We start from the raw sequence: 23,090 nt of genomic DNA on the forward strand, positions 1-23,090 counted from the left end.
ATGTAAATAATAATAATAATATTTTTTAGTATCAAAAAACAATTCATGCACCAAGTAATATAGTTAATTTGACTTAATGATTTTAATTTTCAAGACTAATTTTACAATGATTTGAAATGCATCTCATTCTAACGAAATATACAATCTGACATAAAGTGATGTGTTGTCTTCTTAATTAAAACTCCTCTATATATCTGCCCTCTTGTGGCAGTGAGCTGCTAGTGCAGATAGATAGATAGATAGATAGTTCAAGTTCAAGTTCAAGTTCAAGTCTGCTTTATTGTCAATTCTTCCACATGTACAGCACATACACACAGAGAATTGAAATTGCGTTACTCTCAGACCCTTGGTGCATACAGATAACACTAACAGTAGAACATAAATACAGATATACAGATTAAGTATAAAATACAACTATACAAATATACAAATAAGGTAAAATGTAAAAAAATATATAAAAAAATATATATAAAGCAGCACACGGCACATGGCAGATAGAGTGCAAACCAGTGAAGTAAACAACAGTGCAGATATAATGATTTGTAGTGCAAAAAGAGCTTATTTAGACTGATTTAAAGTGACTGTGTGTGTGTATTTGGGAGGGGGGAGTGGGAGAGTCCGTCAGAGTTCAGTGGTGCGTGGGGCAAAAGAGGGGAGGGGGGGCAAGGTCGGGAGGGAGTTCAGCTTAGATAGATAGATAGATAGATAATTTCTTGATGCTGCTAGCTCACATTGTGTGTGTGTGTGTGTTTTTTGCAGATATCAGTGCTCAGGGTCTGAAGAAGGGCATGTTTTTTAATCCGGACCCCTATCTGAAGATGAGCATTCAGCCAGGCAAGAGGAACGGCTTCCCTACATTCACTCACCACGGCCAGGAGAGACGAGCCTCCATCATATCCAACACCACTAACCCTGTGTGGCACGGAGAGGTAATTCATATTCATATGTAATCATGGATAATGAGGTGTGCTGTTTGTGTTCACTTCTTCAGCGCTTAACCTCTGGATGCTGCAGGGTGACGTCCCTGCTGTCAGTCCACTGTGAGGAGCTGAGAAGTTAATGGGATGTAACCAAGTAGGGGTGACTCTGAAACAAGAAGTTTTCAGTAAAAGCATAGTGCCCTTGAGCACAGTGCCCTTTCTCTAGAAATTACTGCACTATAAGTTGGTAACATCTCCTAAATGTAAACATTTTTCTTTATTATAAAAACACAGTGAATGGTACTAAATGATAAACATATCAATGTATTTACAAGGTACTTCAGGTGTATTTTTAAGAATTCTACCATGGTACATTTCCAAAAGGTATATTTAAAGTAAATAAGAGTAAAGTTTTGTTATCTTATATAAGATTGAATATACTGTAAGATTGATTATTATTTTACTTCCCCTGCATAAAAACATAACTGTAAACCTTCATTTTCATACTACTTTTCTTTTCCCCTGGCCTGCAGAAGTACACTTTTGTTGCTCTGATGACGGACGTTTTGGAAATTGAGGTCAAGGACAAATTTGCAAAAAGTCGCCCAATCATCAAACGCTTTTTAGGTCAGCTGACAATGCCAGTGCAGAGACTGCTGGAGAGACATACAGCCGGGTCAGTATTCACTATTGAAATATAGCTGTGAGGATCTATTATGTATGAGCTTTTATTAACAGAGTTATATCCTCCGAGTCTCTTACAGTTCATTTTTGTCCACAGATGTTTATGTAAACATAACTTTTGTAATAATTTAAGAGGTAAATATAAAAATAGATTTTTGCATCCTATGAAGTAGATACTGTATTTGGTACAATACATTTGTATAAACTTATTTATACAGATGCTTATTACAGATAATATACATTTATGCAGTGTGATTTTTTTATTTTATTTTTTTTTTTGGAAAAAAGGGATCAACATGTGAGCTACACGCTTTGTCGTCGTCTGCCGACAGAACATGTGAGTGGACAGCTTCACTTCAGGGTGGAGATCACCTCCAATGGACATGAAGGTACAGATTACAGTATATTTATTTATACATTCAATATCACTCAAAAGTTTGGGGTTGGTATATATTTTTTTAAATGATTTTGAAAGAAGCCTCTTATGCTCACCAGGGCAGCATTTGTTTGATTAAAAATACAGTACGAATGGAAATGTTGTGAAATATTAATACTATTTAAATTAACTATTTTCTATTTTAATATATTTTATTAAATGTAATTTAATTCTGTGATGCAAAGCTGAATTTTCAGCATCATTACTCACATGATCCTTCAGAAATCATTCTAATATGCTGGTTTTGCTGCTCAAGAAACATTTATTAGTTGAAAACAGTTGAAAAAATATTTTTTTGGAATGAATATTATGTATTTGAAATTGAAATTGGTTGTAACTGTCTATATATTTTGTAAAATTACAAATGTCTTTATTGTCACTTTTGATCAATGTAATGCATCATCTTTTTTAATGTCTTTCAAAAAAAATGGTGGTGTAGCAGTATTTTCAAAAGTGGAGTTTTTACTTTTTTATGACTTGAAACTATTTTTTCCCCTATTTCTGTCTGTCCCTAAACTCTTTTTCAACAATTTAACCTTTAACATTTTACAGTTTTTACAGTTACATCCTTGCCAATTTCCACTATTTCTGATTCTAAAATCTGATTTGATGAGCCATGTTTAAATTTGTTGTAAAACACAAATGTAAATGTAATTCTTGTAAACTATAAACAGCCTACAGTTAGCTAATGAAGTATATTACTTGATCAATATATATATTTATTAATTTAAGGGGCGTTTATTGGGTCCCCTTTGTGTCATGCCTCACAAGATCCCTTTTCAGGGTTCTTTGATAAATATGAATTATCAGGAATTAGGAATTAATGCTCTGCATTTATCCCATCCAAAGTGCACACACACAGCAGTGAACACACACACACCGTGAACACACACCCGGAGCAGTGGGCAGCCATTTTTTTGCTGTGGCGCCCGGGGAGCAGTTGGGGGTTCGGTGCCTTGCTCAAGGGCACCTCAGTCGTGGTATTGAAGGTGGGAGAGAGCGCTGAACATTCACTCCCCCCACCTACAATCCCTGCCGGTACGAGACTCGAACCCGCAACCTTTGGGTTACGAGTCCGACTCTTTAACCATTAGGCCACGACTTCCCCATAATTGAATGTCTCCTTGCTGAATAAAAGTATTATGCTTTTGTAGATGCCATGGGATCTCTGTTGGGAGCCACCTCTATGAATGGAGATCCAGGGAGCCCATCAGACGACGAGGATGTTTTGCATCCTTCATCCCGCATGGCCAGGGGTCCCTCGCCCACCGGCTCTGAAGGGTCCCTTCACGGTGACACCTTTAGGACTGATGAGTGCATGATGGACCCTGATGAGGATCGGCTCTTGAGAGACGGAGCCCCAGACTTGGCTGAAGGAACCCCGGGCCACACTCATCGTCAGGCCTCTCTTAACGACTATCTGGATGCTATTGAGGCCCCTAAGGGCCCCGGAGACAGACCTCTTGGGGCTGCCTCACCTAAACTACGCTCCAGTTTCCCCACCGACACACGGCTCAATGCTATGTTACATATAGACTCTGATGAAGATGAGGAGGGACACGCCTCCCGGGATCCGGCATTGACCAATGGCGCTCCGCGGCTTGAGGGACACACCTCCTCTGAACAGGACAAAGGGGAGGGTCCTGTCAAAGAGAGGCTTGAGTCGGAAGCGGCGAGCAGTGCCACAGATACGGAGGCCACGGCATCGGGGTCAAGCAGTGGGACCACAAAGAGCCAAAATGGAGGTGCAGAGGACAGTCAGGAAGGAGCTGCTGCCTCTGGAGACTCGACACAGAGCACCGGCAGCTCTCAGCAGCCAGCTCCCAAAATACAGGTCTGTAGGGTCTGGCAGCTCTATTCTATTCTATTCTATTCTATTCTATTCTATTCTATTCTGTTCTGTTCTTTAACCTGTTAAGGGATCTATCTATCTATCTATCTATCTATCTATCTATCTATCTATCTATCTATCTATCTATCTATCAATCTATCTATTTAAAACTTGCATGGAAAAGAAAATATATTCCATAAATAATTTATTTTAAGTAGAAATTATTTGGTTGATTCAAGCATAAACCTGCATTTTTTACATATCTCAGCCATCTTTTTAAGTAATAATAATAATTATCATCATTATCATTTTCCCAATTTGTATTGTAATGTTGTTCTTCCTTTGCATCATTATACATAATCCATTTCTTCCAGGATGAGGAAGGAGTTGCACCCAAGGCGGTCACTGGGGATGAAGGATCATCAGAGGCCGCTACAGTCACAGAGTCCTCAGCATCTGCCAGTAATGCAGCTAGTGAAGGGGGCGGAGCCACAGCAGCTAAGCGGCCGGAGCAGGGGAACACCAGCGAGACGGCCAATGAGGAGGAGGAAGATGCTGGAATCGGGCAGAGGAGGCGGAGTCTGCAAGCATCAGGGAACGCATCACAGGCTGAAGGGGTGGAATTAGCCAATGAAGTGAGAAGGGCAGCTGACGCAGCACAGGCTGCCACAGTAACAGATGGAGAGACAGGTAACTTCCAGTGTTATTTATATACTAAATCAGCATTAGGAAGGCATAGGGGAATTTTATGACAGTGGTTATCAAACTTTTCTGCACATTAAATAAAAAAGATAACATTATTATAATAAATAATAATATTATAATATTAATATTATCTAATATTATAATATTAAAGGGATTTAAAATATATATTTTATTAAAATATTTTATTACAAATATTATTTTATTGAAATAAATATGAACTATTAATAACTGTTAAGAACAATTTTAATATATATTTTTTATTAAATAGCATGAATTTGTTGTTGTTAATGCTGATGATAATAGTAATAAGTACAATAAATACGAATAATAATTGTTATTATTAAAATAAAATATATCATATTATTAAGAACATGAATAATATTAATATTGAAAATAATATGTATTATATTAAAATATAAAATAGTATGTCTGATTTGTTGTTGTTAATAATATATAAAAATATAAAATTGCATATCAACCACAGCAGCACCACCACCAACAATAATAAAAATATATGAAACATATACATATTACAATAAAGAAAAATAATAATTAATTATTCTATTAATAACATATATTATTATGTGAATAATAATAATAATTATTATTATTACATTAAAATAGAAAATATTATATTTTAATATTATATAAAATAACATTATGTAAAATATATATTTTTTTAAAGTCAATATATTATTAATCAAATATTAATTCTATTCAAATAAAATATAATTAACTTATTATCTGGCTTTATATCATTTGTGTATAATATATGTACAGTATGCTTTCATTGATCGTTCACAACACAAATAACCCATCTTGTCCTTCTGAAGGAGCCAGTGCTCAAGTGAACGGCCATCAGCCGATGCAGTCTCTTCCTTCAGTCCGTCACGACATCAGCCGCTATCAGAGAGTAGACGAGCCTCTTCCACCAAGTGAGAGAATATTTTTGTGTTTGTTTGAGATTCACTCAGCCTGTCCTAAAGGGGACATAGTCATGGAACATTTGATTTACTTTTTGATCTTTTGAAATGATGCTCATTATATTATTATGTTTGATTATAACATTATAAGTGGACTTTAAATGTGTATGTTGTAGACTGGGAAGCTCGTATAGACAGTCACGGCAGGATTTTCTATGTGGATCATGTGAACAGAACCACCACCTGGCAGCGGCCCACTGCTCCAGCTGCACCTCAGGTCCTACAGAGATCCAACTCCATTCAGCAGATGGAGCAGCTCAACCGAAGGTCAGTATGTTTACACCAGCAGATATCTATCAAGATGGCATGAAGTCAGCCTTGATTTGAGTGACTTCTGATAGGAGGTGAGTTTTGAGAACACAGTGACCTTAAGTTCCAATATCTCTGGATTTATCTGAGTCTGAAATGCCATTTGTTAATCCTCGCATGTATGGAAAAACAGCTCTTTAAAAATGTCACCCAGCAGTCACCACAGCAGCCTAATCTGTTCTGCCATTATCATGCTCTTTCAAAACATCTCTCACGCTCTCTCGTCCGCTTTCTCTCCCTCAACTTGATTTCAATTTATTTTGCTTGATTAGCATGCATTTCACTTGCAAAAGCAATTGTAGCATAGCTGTGTACAGCATCCGAAGTTAACAGTTTGCCAAGCATAAAATGTCAGTGAAAATGAGATTCAAATCAAGCTTTTTTAAGTCTAGGAACGTATGTGGAATATTCCCTTTTCAGCTAAAAAATAATGCAAAATGCAATGTCATGACTGGCGAGAATTGTTTGTGACATACATTTTTCTGATTCAGTTCAATTCAATTCAATTCAATTCAATTCAATTCAATTTAATTTAATTTAATTTAATTTAATTTAATTTAGCATCATCCATTTGATTTCATTTGCCAGTATTATTTGCTTTAAATTAAATTCAAATAAAATATTTATAATTACTTATGTATTATTGTGTTTTGGTGCTCAAGAAAAATGTCTTATAATCATGTTTGTTTCAATATATATATTTTTTTCATTTAATAAACGTGCTGCCTAATATTTTTTTTCTTTTTTTGGGAAAACCATAATATTTCAACCACATGATTCTTCAATAGAATATAATAATAAAAACAGCATTTATTTTAAATATAAATCTTTTGTAACATAAATGTCTTTACTGTAATTTCTTATAAATGTAATACATCCTTGTTGAATAAAAGTATTAATATATACATATATTATTATATATTAATATCCATATTTATTATACGGAGTATTTTTTTCCTTTAAAAATAATATTATACATATATGATTAACATGTATTATTACTTAATTTTTAGTATTTTATTTTATAATTTTTTTTCATTATTAATTTAAAACGGTAGCGTAGGCTGAAATAGAAATAACTAATTTAGCAATAATAAATACATTACAGAATAATATCATATTTTTTGTGAAAACCGTATTTGTTCAGGATTCTTTGATACAATAGAATTATAATAGAAAGTTCAAAAGAACACCATTTATTTTAAATAAAAATATTTTGTAACAAATGTCTTTACTGTAATTTCTTATAAATTTGATGCATCCTTGTTGAATAAAATTATTAATACATATATTAATATCCATATTTATTATACAGAGTATTATTTTTCTTTTTTTCTGTTAAAAATAAAATTATACATATATGATTAACATGTATGATACATTTTTTAGTATTTTATTAAAAAAAAATGTTTTTTCATTATTAATTTAAAACGGTGAAGTAGGCTGAAATAATAAATACATTACAGAAGCAACAAAATATAATTATGAATGATAAATTACAGTTATCAATGTAAAAAGATTATCTTGTGAAAAATACGTCCACATATATCAATAAATGTATCCCTTTGTTTTGTTCAGGTATCAGAGTATTCGGAGGACAATAACCAATGAGAGGACAGACGAACAGGCTGCAGAGATGCCTACAGACGAAAACGACCTGCTGCATCCCTCCATACCTGGTACTCTCTCACACACCGCATACATGCACTGCATTCAGATGAGTCTGCTTAGTTAGAGACAAGGAAATATGCAATAGAGAAAAACAGATCTTTTGATTTAAGCCAACATGCATATCACACTATGGTTGTCCTCTCTTTCAGAGTACCGTCGGGACGGCGTGGTTGGGCCCGCTAGCTCTCGCTCGCGCTTGTCTCTGCTGCTTCAGTCCCCCAGCGCCAAGTTTCTCACCAGCCCGGATTTCTTCACCGTACTGCATTCCAACCCTGTTAGTCTCCAAACACATTCATTATTCACACTTTTTTACCACAAGCCAATTTTCCATCCCTTGAAGGAATTTTGTGGTTGTGGTGTTTTTTCACAAACCCATCATCTGGTTCCATCATTAATTTTGGCGACCGTTACTTTCGAAAGTATGTTATATTGTTGTTAGAGTCATTTTGTTGCATTTTTAATTTTTAGAAGGCAATTAGCATTACTTAAACACTACGAAACACTCTTGTCTGTTGTTTTTTTCTTTCTCAGAGTGCCTACCGCATGTTTACAAGTAACACGTGTCTAAAACACATGATCAGTAAAGTGCGACGGGACTCGCACCACTTTGAGCGCTACCAGCACAATCGAGACCTGGTTGCCTTCCTCAACATGTTCGCCAACAAACAGCTGGATCTCCCGCGGGGCTGGGAAATGAAACACGACCACACGGGAAAGGTCTGGAAACATCTTATCTGCGTTCTGTGTTTTCACATTCTGGATATGTATCGCTGTCTCTGTCTCTCTTTTCAGCCATTTTTTCTACCCACTGCTTTAAATTTTACTGTGCATTTCTAAGTAAAATCGTATTTATTTTTTGGCCATATAATATGAATATGAACATGAGATATGGCGCAAAAAAAAAAAAAAAACCATTCAAAATTTGGGGGGGGTAAGATTTTTTTTTTCATGCTTTTGAAAAAAGGCTCTTATACTCACCAAGGCTGTATTTATTTAAATTAAAAACACAGTAAAACAGTAATATTGGGAAATATTATTAAAATAAATGTTTTCTACTTAAATATATTTTAAAATGTAATTATTCCTGTGATCACAGCTGTATTTTCAGCATCATTACTCCAGACGTCAGTGTCACATGATCCCTATGAAATTATTCTAATATGCTGATTTAATAATCAATAAACACTTATTATTATTTTGATAATAATATTTTTGTTTTAAGGATTCTTTGATTAATTAAGAAGTTAAAAACAGCATATATATATATATATATATATATATATATATATAAATCCAAATATTAACAATAACCATAACAGAACCTCAATGATAATAAAATAACATTGCTTTACAGTAAGACGTCAGTGTATGATATGTACATTGGGGGATGGGGTGTTTAGGTGATGGGGAGCACCCTTTTAAAAATCTGTCTGTAACCCAGTGCAACCTTAAATGTTGATGTAATATTCCTACATTTACCTGCTAAAAATTAAAGTTGTTTTGAAATCTAAAATGCATCCCTGAACTTTGTATGTTGCATCCTTGCTGAATAAAAGTATTAATTTTAGATAGATAGATAGATAGATAGTCAGTCACACTGCTGCTAGGACGACGATGAAGAAGCCAAACGAAGATGACGATAATCCAAATAGTAAATTCTTTAATGATAAATCCACATGAAGAACAATAGCACACGGTACTCAAAGAACTTAGGAGGGAGCTTAAATGGGAAACTAATGAGGGACAGACAGGTGGTGAGTATTAACCAATGATGAACTAATGAGATCAGGAACAGACCCAAATAAGGGCAAACAGGAACTGGGAGGTACCAACAGAAACTAACCAGACTAAAGTCCATAACTGTGACATATACCATATATGTGACATATAATATATATATATAATTATTATATTATATTTCATATTAATCAGCGTAATTACTAATATGTATTGAAAGTAAATTCATAATATATTCATCAGTGGCTAGTTGTCAATTGCCATGTAAAATCATTTTGATCTGTCGGGAAGTGCTTTACAGTAATACACTTATAATGGAAGCTTAGCAGGAAAGCAGACATACCGCAGATAAACGTTTAAAATATGCTTTAAAAGTACAACCGTAACAATTACTGTAAATATTTTATGTGTTAATGTTTTTACTGGTGCATTCATGTAAGTGCTTCAGCATGAATATAAGCGTCACGTTTGTGGTTTTAAATCCCTCAACCTACTTACTTGACATGATTGTGTCTTCTCAGCCTTTCTTCGTGGACCATAACTGCAGGGCGACCACCTTCACAGACCCACGACTGCCACTGCAGAGCCCTCGACCCAGCAGCCTCCTCGCCCACCGCCAGCACCTCAGCCGCCAACGCAGCCACAGCGCAGGGGAGGTGAGCACCCGACGCCTGGTGAGCCTTCCATACACACGCCACTAGAGGCCTCCTCCAATCAGACGCTTGAGATTAGAATCCAAGCTCCTCCCACGTGGTTTGCACCAGTTATCATTGCAGAAGGGATTTGAATAAACCTCTAGCCCTAAGCATTACACGTTGAGGCTCTTTTCATTTGGCCAAACATTCACAACACCCTAGAAACCAATTTAGTTTCGCAAAAATATAGTTTAAATACATTTCCAAATTGTATTGTTTTTAGGAAATGAATGCATTAAACCTCAGATAAACTTGTTGATTTAATTCCAAATAAATGTTGTTGAACTTACTATTTAAAAAAACATCCTGAAAAAATGCATCATGGTTTTTACAAAAATATTAAGCAGCACAACTGTTTTCAACATTGATAACAATAAGAATGTTTTTGAGCTGCTAATATAGACTGATTTCTGAAGGATCATGTGACACTGTAGACTGGAGTAATAATGCTGAAAATTCAGCTGTATATCATTGGAATAAATTACATTTTAATATATATTAAAATAGAAAACAGTTATTTTAAATAGTAAGAATATTCCCCAATATTATTTGTTTGTACTGTATTTTTAATCAAATAAATTCAGCCTTGGTGAGCGTAAGAGACTTCTTTCGAAAAATATTCTTAAATCTTACTGACCTCAAACTTTTGAACAGTAGTGTTGATCATAACAAACCTTTATTTAACCAATAATAAACTGCTAAGAATAGCGTGGGACAGTAGCCAGATATACTAATGAATATATTTGTAGTTGTAGCAGTTTCACATTAATCTTTACATCATAGAATATTCTCAGCAGGTTTCTCATTAGGGAATCTGATCTTCTGTCACATCGTGGCCGTGTGGAGAACAAATCGCCCTCTCAGGCCTCTTTAGATATGCTGATTAATTTCATAGCGTCGGCCTCCGCTGCGTCCCAGCATGCACTGTGTCATTTTCACATCAGTTCACCCACAGTCCCTGTGTGTGTGTGTGTTTGTCAGTGGGCCATATGTGGATGCATGTAAACATATTGGTCTAAATATTATTCCACTAATCTTTAAATCCTCTGTGTCTTCATAACATAAAAATGCAAATTAGCCCACTTAATTAAAAAAAGTCCCCCTCCTCATATAAACACCTCGGGAATAAAGGCCAGGAAAGTTTTACAATCCAGACAGCTTTAGCAAAAGAGCTGTCAGATCTTTAGTCAGAGGGCCCTTAATGAAGCTTTCATCTTTAAAGTACACTCACTAGGGAGCAAATATCCAGTGAATTATGCAAAAGCAGCTGAAGCCTAGCAATTCAGTATTTACACGAAAACGACAATGTTGCAGCTTAATTAATTAATATATGGATCTGTCTTTGAAGGCTTTACTATTTTGCATGTGTGTATAATGTGTGTGTGTGTGTGTGTAATTTTATATAAATTTATTGTTGCATATTAATATTATTTTAAATCTTTTGTAATATTAATAAACATATTAAGCATTGTGTTTATGCATGTATATTAAAAAGTACAAAAATAAATATATATCATTTTTGTACTTTTTAATATATGTATAAATTAATGTTTAATCTTAAAAAAAGCTAAAATAAATATGAATGTGCACATTAATCTTTTAAAACATTATTTTATATAAACACACAAAAAACAGATTTTTTAAAAACTAATATGCATTATATGCCTGTATGCATATTTACATTTTATAACAAATATTTTTAATATAAATGCATTTTTTTATTTTATTAGATAGATATATGTATATATACATGATTTTCTATAAAGATTTTCTATAATGTGTATTGTAAGTTGACTTAATGTACATATAAATATACATATCAAATGGAAAGGCATTTAATCCTGCGATTCGATACATACTGTACTTCTGCAGTAAGCTGGTCTTTTCTCGTGTGACGTGGTGTGGATGTGAAGTACATAATGGTTTTGTTTTTGTGCTACAGGTGGGCGATGACCCTCGGCATGCTGGACCCGCTGTACTGCCACGCCCCTCAAACACCTTCACAGCCAATCGCAACCAGTGTCAAGATTTAGTTCCTGTTGGTGAGTCGTTACAAGCCAAGCTTCATCAGAAAGTTTTTAGACGGAATTTGATGTGTTCCATCTTGTTAAATCCTCCATAATGCATCGTTTTATAAAAATGTGGTGCCACAAAGGTGTTACAACTTTTGAAGAGTCTTCGTTTGACATTTCACCAATGGCTCTGTTTCTCTCTTTATAGCCTATAATGAGAAAATCGTGGCATTTTTGCGGCAGCCGAACATATTTGAGATCCTTCAGGAGAGGCAGCCTGAGCTCATTAGGAATCACTCACTCAGGTGAGACTCCGAAATATTACAAAACAAACCTCAGTCCTGAGCTATTGATTATGAAAATGTTGACTTTTCTGATCTACAGGGAGAAGGTGCAGTTTATTCGTAATGAAGGAGTGTCGGGTTTAGCTCGCCTCTCCAGCGACGCAGACTTGGTGATTTTGCTCAGGTACTTTTCCAGTGATTTCTGCAAATTTTACCCTGCAAAACATGGCTGTAAGAAAATATGAAATAATACATTTAGTAAGGTTTAAGCTCAAAACAAAACTGCAATACGTTCTCTGAAATAAAATCTAACAGTCTCTAATAGCGAATTCCTACTGATTTGCAAAAAATGCCTAATATTACCTAATTTGATGATATTAATATCAATTAAAAAAATTCATCACATATAGTTTTTACATAACATATGTATGATAATTTTTCAAGTGATGTATGTTTCAGCTTTAATGCATTTATCAAAATAAAAAAGCAGGCACATGTCAAAAGATTTAATGAGAAAAAGAATTATTCAAAATGTATGATTTAACTTATAATCTGCAAAGGAGTGGAAAAACGTGTTTAAATGCTCCATTTAATGTCAAAGAACTTTACAAAATAAGCAGAAACAAAAATAAATCTGTTGCTGTTTGGATGCAGTGAAACCCACAGATGTAGCAGAAAACATCTGGGTCATGTTTGCATTTTCTTCTGTCACTGGTCATAATTCTAACCTTGAAATCAGTATTAGATATAAAGTCATGTTATATAAAATCATGCATATATGGGAAAATGTGCTGAGAATTGAACAAATAGTTGTGATCTTGCTCAGAGGAAGACAGGACTCATGTCTTTGTGGCAGTTTGTCTGGTGATAAAGAGACAATACAAGATGTCTACAGATGGTTATCAAAAGCAAAAATACTACAAAATGCACATATTTCATGAGCAAGTGAGGCATGCTCTTGCAAAACAGACACAATTTTTGGAATCAGCACCCCAAAATTAGTAAGAAACAATTATTGGATTTAATTTAGCAAATATGATCAAGGTGGTTTAATGAAGCAAATTTGGCTTCTTGGGTAAATGTATCTTAGTAATTTAGTTTTTTCAGGATACATGTGTTTGCCTCCATACACTAACAATCTTTGTCTCTTTTTCTTTCTATAGCTTGTTTGAAGATGAAGTGATGTCGTATGTGCCACCTCATGCCTTACTGCACCCCAGCTACTGTCAGTCACCTCGAGGGTCTCCGGTCCCCTCCCCTCAGAACTCTCCTGGTCAGTTCCTCTCAGTCGCATCGAAAAACTTTCAAGAAACATTTATGAATAGTGTTGGAAAAGATGATTATAATTGCAAACACAAGAGACTGTGTTTCTGGTTCCACCATCCCTCCACAGCATTGCTTTGGTTTGCTTGTAGAGCTTGACATGCAGTCGACCAGATTTCCTGGGTATTTTTTCAGTTAGTTGCCAAAGCATCAAATCCGCTGTTTGGGATTTGATGTGTAGTTGGAGTCCAGGGTTTCTGGTTAATCCCTGCAGTATAACGGTTTTTAACTGTTATACTGACACTCTGATTTTCACAAGTCTGTTTGGAGTGTGGCGGACATCACGGTTCCAGAGGGGAATCATGGTCTAACTCAACATGATCTGACTTTAGTCACCGCTGACACTGAGGGATTACACTGTTCACTGGTTAGAGGGGGTTCTGTAAATTCTGCCGTTTTTTTTTTTTTGCTTGAATAGAAACCATTCTGATAAACTTTAACTGGACTTATACTGAAGAATAAAAGAGTTTCGGACCATATCCAATTTAATAACAATGATAATAATAATAATAATAATATTTATATTTATTTTTTTATTTATCCCTCATATTTTTATAGTTCAAAGGTTGTTCTTTTATATCTCAAGAAAACAAAGACATTTTTAACCCTGTATAATAATAATAATAATTATTATTATTTTTAGTTGTAGTAGTAGTAGTAGTGGTAGTATTTATTTATTTTTATTTATTTATTTTATTTATCCCTCCTCATATTTTTATAGTTCAAAGGTTGTTCTTTTATATCTCAAGAAAACAAAGACATTTTTAACCCTGTATAATAATAATAATAATTATTATTATTTTTAGTTGTAGTAGTAGTAGTAGTGGTAGTATTTATTTATTTTTATTTATTTATTTTATTTATCCCTCCTCATATTTTTATAGTTCAAAGGTTGTTCTTTTATATCTCAAGAAAACAAATACCTTTTTAACCCTGTATAATAATAATAATTATTATTATTATTATTATTTTTAGTAGTAGTAGTATTTATTTATTTATTTTCCCAGTGGATGTTTTCATTGTTCAGAGGTCGCTCTTTTAGTATAGTGTCGCAATATTTGATGGTGATTAATTTATTTTATGTTTAAATCAAATAGTCTGGCTCTAGGAGAAACATCTGATATATAAAAGACATCTCATTTGTCATCAGATTTGACAAATAAAACCTGAATTTTTCTGCATAATCTATACATTTTCTCCACATGTATTTATGTTTGATAACAAGATGCTGATTTTGAGTCACTTTTTTTAGCCGTACTGTATTATAACCATGATCTGTTCCCTCTCAGGTACACAGCGAGCCAACGCACGGGCCCCTGCACCATACAAACGGGACTTTGAAGCCAAACTTCGGAATTTCTATCGCAAACTGGAGACTAAAGGCTACGGACAGGGTCCAGGCAAAGTCAAGTAAGCATCATGTGTACCGTACCCTGAGGTCTTCATTTGTAACACATTTTCACACTCATGCTGATTTGTGCTTGTTTTAGGTTGATAATCCGCAGGGATCATCTACTGGAGGACGCCTTCAATCAGATCATGTGCTACTCTCGCAAAGATCTACAGAGGAGTAAACTCTACGTCAGCTTTGTTGGAGAAGAGGGGTCAGTGTTTCCACAATTTTAAAACATAACCAGACTTGTATAACAACCATTATAAAAATATACTAAATTAAAAATAAATTAGTCTTATATCCAAAGCCTATTATTGTGTAATAATAATAATAATAATAACAGTGATTATTATTATTATCATCACCATTTTAATGATGATTATTTATTATAATTTTTTCCTTTTTTTGTATTAATTAACTTTTTTTTTTCTTCTTTGTTTAATTTTGCTCCTGTTCAGACTGGACTACAGTGGCCCGTCCCGAGAGTTTTTCTTTCTGGTGTCACGGGAGCTTTTTAACCCATACTACGGCCTGTTTGAGTATTCAGCCAATGACACCTACACCGTCCAGATCAGCCCCATGTCTGCCTTCGTCGACAACCACCATGAGTGGTGAGTGCGCGTTTTCTTTTGTTTTGAAGCTTGATTTGATCGATGTACATCCAACATTAAAAGAACGATTTAGATGGTCCTTTGATCAATCTGTGCCTATAAGATGTCCTTTACTAGACTGAACTAGCAGAAATGTACCTCAATGTTTTAAACATGTTCTGTCGTCAGGTTTCGGTTTAGTGGTCGTATTCTGGGTCTCGCTCTTATCCATCAATACCTGCTGGATGCCTTCTTCACACGACCCTTCTACAAAGGCCTACTGCGAATGTGAGTTAAACATTTCTGACACTTTATTTTTTAATAAATAGACAGTTATTCAAATTCTGTACGTTTTTTTTATTCTAGCTGGAAAAAAAAAATGAAGTTATATATAATTTATGCAGGGACATTATTTGAATGTTATTTAAATGTGATCTTGTTAGTATTTGTAGATAAAAAACAAAATACACAAAACTAAATATATTAATAGAACTTATTCTTTTTTTTTTTTAAGTAATGTTTAAATATTATAACCATGTAGACATTGTCATTATGACGTGACTATGACAATAACCTTTAGTATCAAGCGTTCTGCTTAAGTGTCAAGATTTTATTGCCGTATAACTACTTTAAATTTTTTTATAGCAATATAATACAAAATGTAATCATTTAATGTAATAATAATAATAAATTAACATTTTAGTAATTATTTTTTAATTAACATTAATGCTAATATGGTACATAATAATAAATGTTATTATAGTAATACTATAATATGTTGAATGGTGGTGTATTTGAAAAAATATCTATAATTTAAAATTCTAAAGTTGACGGGCATGGAGTAAAATTATTCTAAAATATAAAATCCATATATGTGCTCATGTTAGTTAATATAATTTAATAATATTAAATTTAAAAATATATAACAATATTAATGTAAAAATAATACAAGTAGAGTTATGGCTACATAAAATCTTGAAAACAAAAATATAAGTGTATAAATACTTATTGATGCTAAATGTTATAGTAATTACAACATCATTATCATAATATGATTATGATTTTTGAAGGCTTAATTACATAATTATGATCTTTGAAGGGTCAGTTTTTAAATGTCATTGTTATCAGATTATTTTACCGTTTAATACCTGCTTCAATCAAGAAAAGCAAGGGACAGGAACAAATATAAAGAACAAAATATGAAAAATAAATAAATTATTTCAACCATTCAACCATTATTTACTCACCCTAATGTTTGTTTGTTTTTTTTCCAGTGGGAGATTTTTCTCTCTTAATCCTAAAATTTCATCAGTGCTAATGTTTCTAGTTTTTATTACCTTTAATAAGCATCTCTATTTTAATATCACAAATATTTCAACAAAAACTATTTAACCAATACTAACATAAATTTGACATTTCTTTAAGAAATCCTGGAACTAGACTCTACACATTCATTCTGTTTGATTACCTAGATCAGAGCCATTATTTCAAGTTCATATGTATTTGTTGAAACGTGTGTGTAGTCCGTGTGATCTGAGCGATCTGGAGTATCTTGATGAGGAGTTTCATCAGAGTCTTCAGTGGATGAAGGACAATGACATAGAGGACATGCTGGACCTGACCTTCACCGTCAACGAGGAGGTTTTCGGACAGGTCAGTGTGTGACTGTTTGTGTAAGCGTGCAAAACCTCTCGCCATCGTCTCAGAGAAGCATGTGTGTGTGTGTGTGTGTGTTAGATCACAGAGCGCGAGCTGAAGCCTGGCGGTGCAAATATCCCAGTGTCAGAGAAGAATAAGAAGGAGTACATCGAGCGCATGGTGAAGTGGCGTATAGAGCGCGGTGTCGTCCAACAGACGGAGAGCCTGGTGCGAGGCTTTTATGAGGTACTGAAATCCAATCAGCACTCCAGTAGCTTTCAGTCACATAAAAACATGCCACTTCTGCCATGTAGAGTTGCCCTGAGATATTCCAGAATGCTTTTTTTATTGAATTTCTGTTTGATAGATTTGGGTCGTTGTGCAATTTCAAGTGCTTTCGCTTGCTTTAATAGAGCAAGAAGTCTTGCTTGTCATTTAAAGGTTTGGGGTCAGGAAGATTTTTTTATTCTTCTTTATTCAGCAAGAATGCATTAAATTGATCAAAAGTAACAATAAAGACATTTGTAATGATGCAAAAGATTTTTATTTCACATAAATGCTGTTAATTTGAGCTTTCTACTCATCAAAGAATGAAAAATGCATTGCTGTTTCTACAATAAATAAACTTTTTTTTTTTTTATACATCGATGATAATAAATGTTTCTTGAGCAGCATATCAGCATATTAGAATGATTTCTGAAGGATCATGTGACACTGGAGACTGGAGTAATGATGCTGAAAATTCAGCTTTGCATCACAGGAATAAATTAGATTTTGAATACATTCAAATAGAAATCAGATATTTTAAACTGTAATATAATTTTGAAATATTAATGTTTTTACTCTATTTTTTATCAAATAAATGCAGCTTTGTTAAGCGTAAAAAATGTCCTTCAAAAACATTAAAAAAAAAAAATAAATCTTACCGACCTCAAACTTTTAAAACAGCAGTTATTGGGGAAAAAACATATAAAATTCACATATGTGCTCATGTCACTCTTTCTTTAACTGACCTGGCATTATTAAGAGTTAATTGCATTATATATTATTAGTTAATATAATTTAGTATTATATTTAAAATTCTTAAGTATTGTTACAACTACATAAAATCTTGAAAGCATCTACAAAATATTTCTTGATGCTGAAGGTTATAGTCATAAGCACATAATATCCACATACTTGAATTCAATATTAAAAATCAAAAGGGTAAATTTTTAAATGTCAGTGTTGTTAATCAAATTATGTTAGCTTTTCATTCAAATTTCTTTCAGTAAGCCTGGTCATTATATGATTATAATGCCTGCTTCCATCATGAAAACCAAGAAAAGGAACAGGATCACAATATACAAATCCAATCATTATTTTTTTCACCCTCATGTACTGTTGTTTTTATTTGTGGAACATGCAGTAATTTTTCTTATAGATGTTTTCTTTCTACTGTTTTTTATTATCTTGAATTAGCATCACTGACAAAAGATCATGTCTGCCAATGAGGAATGAAATGTATTTTTAAAAATCCTAAATTATTTAGTGTAACCTTGAATGAAACGAGAAAAGAAGATGAATTAATTAATACAGCAGGGTAGCATTGGTGGAGGGTGGACCAACTCCAGGGTAAGGCTAAAAGCAGCCAAATCTATTAACTACAAACATCATAAACCCGTCTTTTTAGGCAAGAACCAGACATGGGGGTCATGTAGCACTGAATTTGTATTTAACGTGATTACAGTTTAATAAAAACATTAGAAATTGATAATTATAAAACGTTTCCTTTCCAATGTTATTCAAACAGCGAATAAATTATTATACAGAAAGTGACATTATCACGAATTTTGATCTATCGCGAGTTAAAGCACTCTCAAAAAAAAAAAACTATTGTTATAATCACTTAAGCTGTCTACACTGTGAAATGAATCTCTTACTTACATTGTACATACTGCGCATCTGGAATTCAGTCAGCAAACGCTCGCGCACTCAAAACTGATGAGTTTCAGCGATGACTCATCTGAATGCCTCTGATTGGCCATTGCATTCCTAAGCTCAACAGAATCGTGTGTGATTGGTTATAATGCGCAACACTGTAAAAACGCCTCAAATGAAATACGGTGCAACATGAGCAGATCTTAATTTAATGCCGCAATCGACACTTTCTATTCATTTTAATTTTGTTAGCAACAGTCGTAATAGATTTAATTTGTTTGTGCAGGGGCATTTTTGTCCAAATTAGTGGCATTTTTGCCCGGTAACGTTAGGTTTAATCAGAGGCGGACTTACCCATTAGGCAAAGGTAGGCAACCGCCTTGGGCCCCCAAAAGCCAAGGGCCCCATAAAATGCTTTTCATCTCCGAGATGCGCATTAAGCGCGGACACGCGAACGGTTGCCGTTTACAGTGTTTATCGCCACGAGTTTAGAATTAGACAGCCTTTGGCACACAGGCTTACGCTGGTAAATCATCACACTCATCAGTGGACTTTCCTCCTCAGTATAGGCTATATTTTTCTCATTCTCACTAATTCAAGTTTTTACATGAATGTATCTCTGAAGGGAACCGACTGTCTTCAGAAAACTTTCCATAGCATTTTCATTTTATCTGATAAAGTAGTGTTTATGAGCAGCGCTGCTTTGTTTACAGTCGTTACCGGGGAAACCACTGTATTTCTGATGTTCCAAAAGCGCTTCTATTTTTAGAAGCTATTTTTAATAACCCTGTCAGCAGTTTTTGTTCAGACCAATGCGAAAATCCACCCACATAACCCCATTATAAATTATAAATCATAATTTATACTTCTGACTCATCTCTTTTCTTAAAAAATGGTAAAGAGGTTTATCATTTTATAATTTATTTTGTTTTTTGTGAAAACTGTAAATCAATTGCTATTTCGTGGATATACTTCCGTCTCATCTCTTTTCTTAAAAAGGCTCAATTGTGAGGTTTATCATTTTATAATTAATTTTGTTTTTGTGAAAACTGTAAATCAATCGCTATGTCGTGGTCTACAACATGAAAGAAAGCCATTATAACATGTACATGAAAAATGTAGAAACATTGGACACAACTGTGGGGCACCATTGAGCAGCAGCAAGCATCACAACAAAAAAGGAACCTCAAGGCTAAATTTGTAAATGTGTGCAAATACATAGGGCCCCATTCATATATTTTGCCTGGGATCCCCAAATCACTAAATCCGCCCCTGGGTTTAATGTATGATTGACGAGTTTAATTTCTGTAATATCTTCAGGTGCATCATTTACTATAGTCTTACCCAACAGGAATACAGGTTTCCAGTAGTAATATCGAAGAAAAGGCAGAATTTCCCATGATATTTCATAGCGCTTGCACTGAGCTGGAAGCAGATGTTTTATGGTTGTGAACTGACCGCAGGTTGTAGATGCGCGGCTGGTGTCGGTGTTTGATGCGCGGGAGCTGGAGCTGGTGATCGCTGGGACGGCGGAGATCGATCTGGGAGACTGGAGGAACAACACCGAGTACAGAGGAGGTAACCACAGACTGACAGATTCATAATAACTGATCACCAGATTTATATTACCACCATCATGGTAGTGTCCAAAACTGTGGTAAAAAACATGGAATCAAGATATGAAGTATCTGATTTATGACTGAAATATTATCCGCCAGATAGACTGAGGGCTTTTACAGCGTCTCCTAGCCCTACAGGTCACATCTCGAGTTTATTGGGACAAGTTTATTGGTTTTCCCTCCAGGTTACCATGACAACCACATCGTGATTCGCTGGTTCTGGGCGGCGGTGGAGAGATTCAACAACGAGCAGAGACTCAGACTGCTGCAAGTGAGTGATGAAGGAGAAACAACACAAGCTCTTTTTATAAAACAGAGTACAGTCTGTGTACTTGACCTGGGGCTGAAATGGCTCTGTTGTCTCAGTTTGTGACAGGGACGTCCAGTATCCCGTACGAGGGCTTCGCCTCTCTCAGGGGCAGCAACGGGCCGCGCCGCTTCTGTGTGGAGAAATGGGGGAAAATCACGTCTCTGCCCAGGTAATCTGAACTCAACTCAAGATCCTGTTTATAAAAGTTTCAAATGTCACATTTTTAAATGCCACATTTCATGAAATCATAACTACTCCATGTCTGTCAGAATTCATTTATATTTAACCACTACATTTATTTTAATCATCATTGTAATGCATTTCTTTGTTTGATGCCCACCACTATTAAAATTAAACTAGGATTTTACTTAAATATATTTAGAAGGGTGTCTATATAAATATATAGAGTAATATACATATAAATAAATACAGTACATTTTTTTATGCTTTTGAAAAAAGTCTCTTCTGCTCACCAAGGCTGCATTTATTTGATCTAAAATACAGTAAAAAACAGTAATATTGTGAAATTGTATTACAATTTGAAATAACTTTTCTATTTTGATATATTTAAAAATGTAATTTATTTCTTTGATGCAAAGCTGAATTTTCAGCATTAGTTACTCCAGTCTTCGGTGTCACATGATCCTTCAGAAGTTATTCTGATATGCTGATTTAATTATCAAGAATTATTATTATTATCAATGTTGAAAACAGTTGAAGTGCTTAATATTTTTGTGGATACTGTGATCAATTTTTTTTCAGTAATATTTGATGAATAGAAAGCTGAAAAGAACAGCATTTACTTAAAATAAAAAATTTATTACTTTTGTAATATTATAAATGTCTTTACTGTCACTTCTGAACATTTTAATGCATCGTTGCTTAATAAAAGTATGAATTTATTTCTTTAAAAATACAAATAAAATAAATAAATAATACAAAAAATAGACCAAACTTTTTAAAAAATACTTTATATGCATCTATTTATAATGTTTTTATGTTTATGTCTATTATATATTTATATTATGTATTTCTAAATTGGTTTCATACTTTGTTGGCACTGAATTTAGGAACAAAAACAGATGGATTACAAAAATTCAGTCAAATAAAAAACTAAATAAAATCGTTATTCGAATTTTACAAACAATCTACCCAAATGAAGTTCAATACTGGCACATTTGTCCCAAATAAACCGTTTTTTTCCCACAGATGTCATTGCTTATGTGATCCACAAGATGGCACAATCTTGCAGTTCATAATACAGTCGCTCAAAAATTGTTTGGAAATTTATATGATCAGAAAATGAAGTGTCCTGTCTTTATTTGTCGTTGTAGAGCTCACACATGTTTCAATCGTCTGGACCTCCCCCCGTACCCCTCGTTCTCCATGCTGTACGAGAAGATGCTGACGGCAGTGGAGGAAACCAGCACTTTCGGTTTGGAGTGAATGTTGATTTTTGCACTTTGAGCTGATCAAATATCCTTCATTTCCACGACCCGTCAGGAAGAGCAAAGGAGGTAACCATCTAAAACAGACACCAGAAGCACTTAGACGTATATTTTGTACACCGTATCACTTAAAAATACTTTCTTGGAAAGAAACACAGAAAACGATCAGTGAGCTGGACTGGACTGAGAGAAGCGAGGATGTTGTCTGAATGTTTCTCAGACGCAAACATTGATCGGCTCTGGATGAATCGAGGAGGATGTGACCAGCCAAATGCAAAGCTGAGTGACTAACTGATTCAAATGAGGAACAAAACAGACCCAAAGGACTTTGATATTCTCACTCTCTTTTTATCTGTAAAAAAAAAGACTTTTCAAAATGCAGCGTGAATGAACAAATACTGTGTTGTGATGCTTTTTCAGATCGCCTCAAACACTATCACAGATGACAGCGCTGCCCTCTATACTGAATTGAAATGTATATGTTCTCTCTTCTTTTTGTCATATTTATACATTAGTCTTTCTCATATGTTTGTTTTGACACTGTATGCTGTCCAAGTAGCTGTCATGTTAGATATGTGACAC

The 23,090-nt window shown here is 34.3% G+C and overlaps 1 protein-coding gene across 4 annotated transcripts in view; it reads left to right on the forward strand.

The window, feature by feature from the left end:
- LOC107674007 (E3 ubiquitin-protein ligase HECW2-like) overlaps positions 1 to 22,883 on the forward strand; it is a 57,502-nt gene extending 34,619 nt beyond the window's left edge. For 2 of the 4 annotated variants that reach the window (XM_016467863.1, XM_016467864.1), the window contains exons 7-31: positions 760 to 929; positions 1,454 to 1,596; positions 1,893 to 1,993; positions 3,195 to 3,874; positions 4,246 to 4,561; positions 5,410 to 5,511; positions 5,676 to 5,826; positions 7,447 to 7,547; positions 7,689 to 7,813; positions 8,071 to 8,256; positions 9,798 to 9,950; positions 11,914 to 12,013; positions 12,192 to 12,288; positions 12,368 to 12,451; positions 13,431 to 13,540; positions 14,880 to 15,000; positions 15,081 to 15,194; positions 15,442 to 15,594; positions 15,763 to 15,861; positions 17,097 to 17,226; positions 17,311 to 17,457; positions 20,595 to 20,709; positions 20,936 to 21,021; positions 21,117 to 21,229; positions 22,395 to 22,883. In XM_016467863.1, coding sequence (XP_016323349.1) covers positions 760 to 929; positions 1,454 to 1,596; positions 1,893 to 1,993; positions 3,195 to 3,874; positions 4,246 to 4,561; positions 5,410 to 5,511; positions 5,676 to 5,826; positions 7,447 to 7,547; positions 7,689 to 7,813; positions 8,071 to 8,256; positions 9,798 to 9,950; positions 11,914 to 12,013; positions 12,192 to 12,288; positions 12,368 to 12,451; positions 13,431 to 13,540; positions 14,880 to 15,000; positions 15,081 to 15,194; positions 15,442 to 15,594; positions 15,763 to 15,861; positions 17,097 to 17,226; positions 17,311 to 17,457; positions 20,595 to 20,709; positions 20,936 to 21,021; positions 21,117 to 21,229; positions 22,395 to 22,506 — 3,809 coding nt within the window. In that variant the 3' untranslated portion in view covers positions 22,507 to 22,883. The remainder of the gene's footprint in view (positions 1 to 759; positions 930 to 1,453; positions 1,597 to 1,892; positions 1,994 to 3,194; positions 3,875 to 4,245; positions 4,562 to 5,409; positions 5,512 to 5,675; positions 5,827 to 7,446; positions 7,548 to 7,688; positions 7,814 to 8,070; positions 8,257 to 9,797; positions 9,951 to 11,913; positions 12,014 to 12,191; positions 12,289 to 12,367; positions 12,452 to 13,430; positions 13,541 to 14,879; positions 15,001 to 15,080; positions 15,195 to 15,441; positions 15,595 to 15,762; positions 15,862 to 17,096; positions 17,227 to 17,310; positions 17,458 to 20,594; positions 20,710 to 20,935; positions 21,022 to 21,116; positions 21,230 to 22,394) is intronic. The other 2 variants (XR_001632466.1, XM_016467865.1) reach the window with 2 other exon arrangements.
- Positions 22,884 to 23,090: the final 207 nt, after the last annotated feature.

Source organism: Sinocyclocheilus anshuiensis, unplaced genomic scaffold (assembly GCF_001515605.1).
Source record: "Sinocyclocheilus anshuiensis isolate Anshui unplaced genomic scaffold, SAMN03320099.WGS_v1.1 scaffold348, whole genome shotgun sequence".
In the NCBI taxonomy this organism is placed as follows: domain Eukaryota; kingdom Metazoa; phylum Chordata; class Actinopteri; order Cypriniformes; family Cyprinidae; genus Sinocyclocheilus; species Sinocyclocheilus anshuiensis.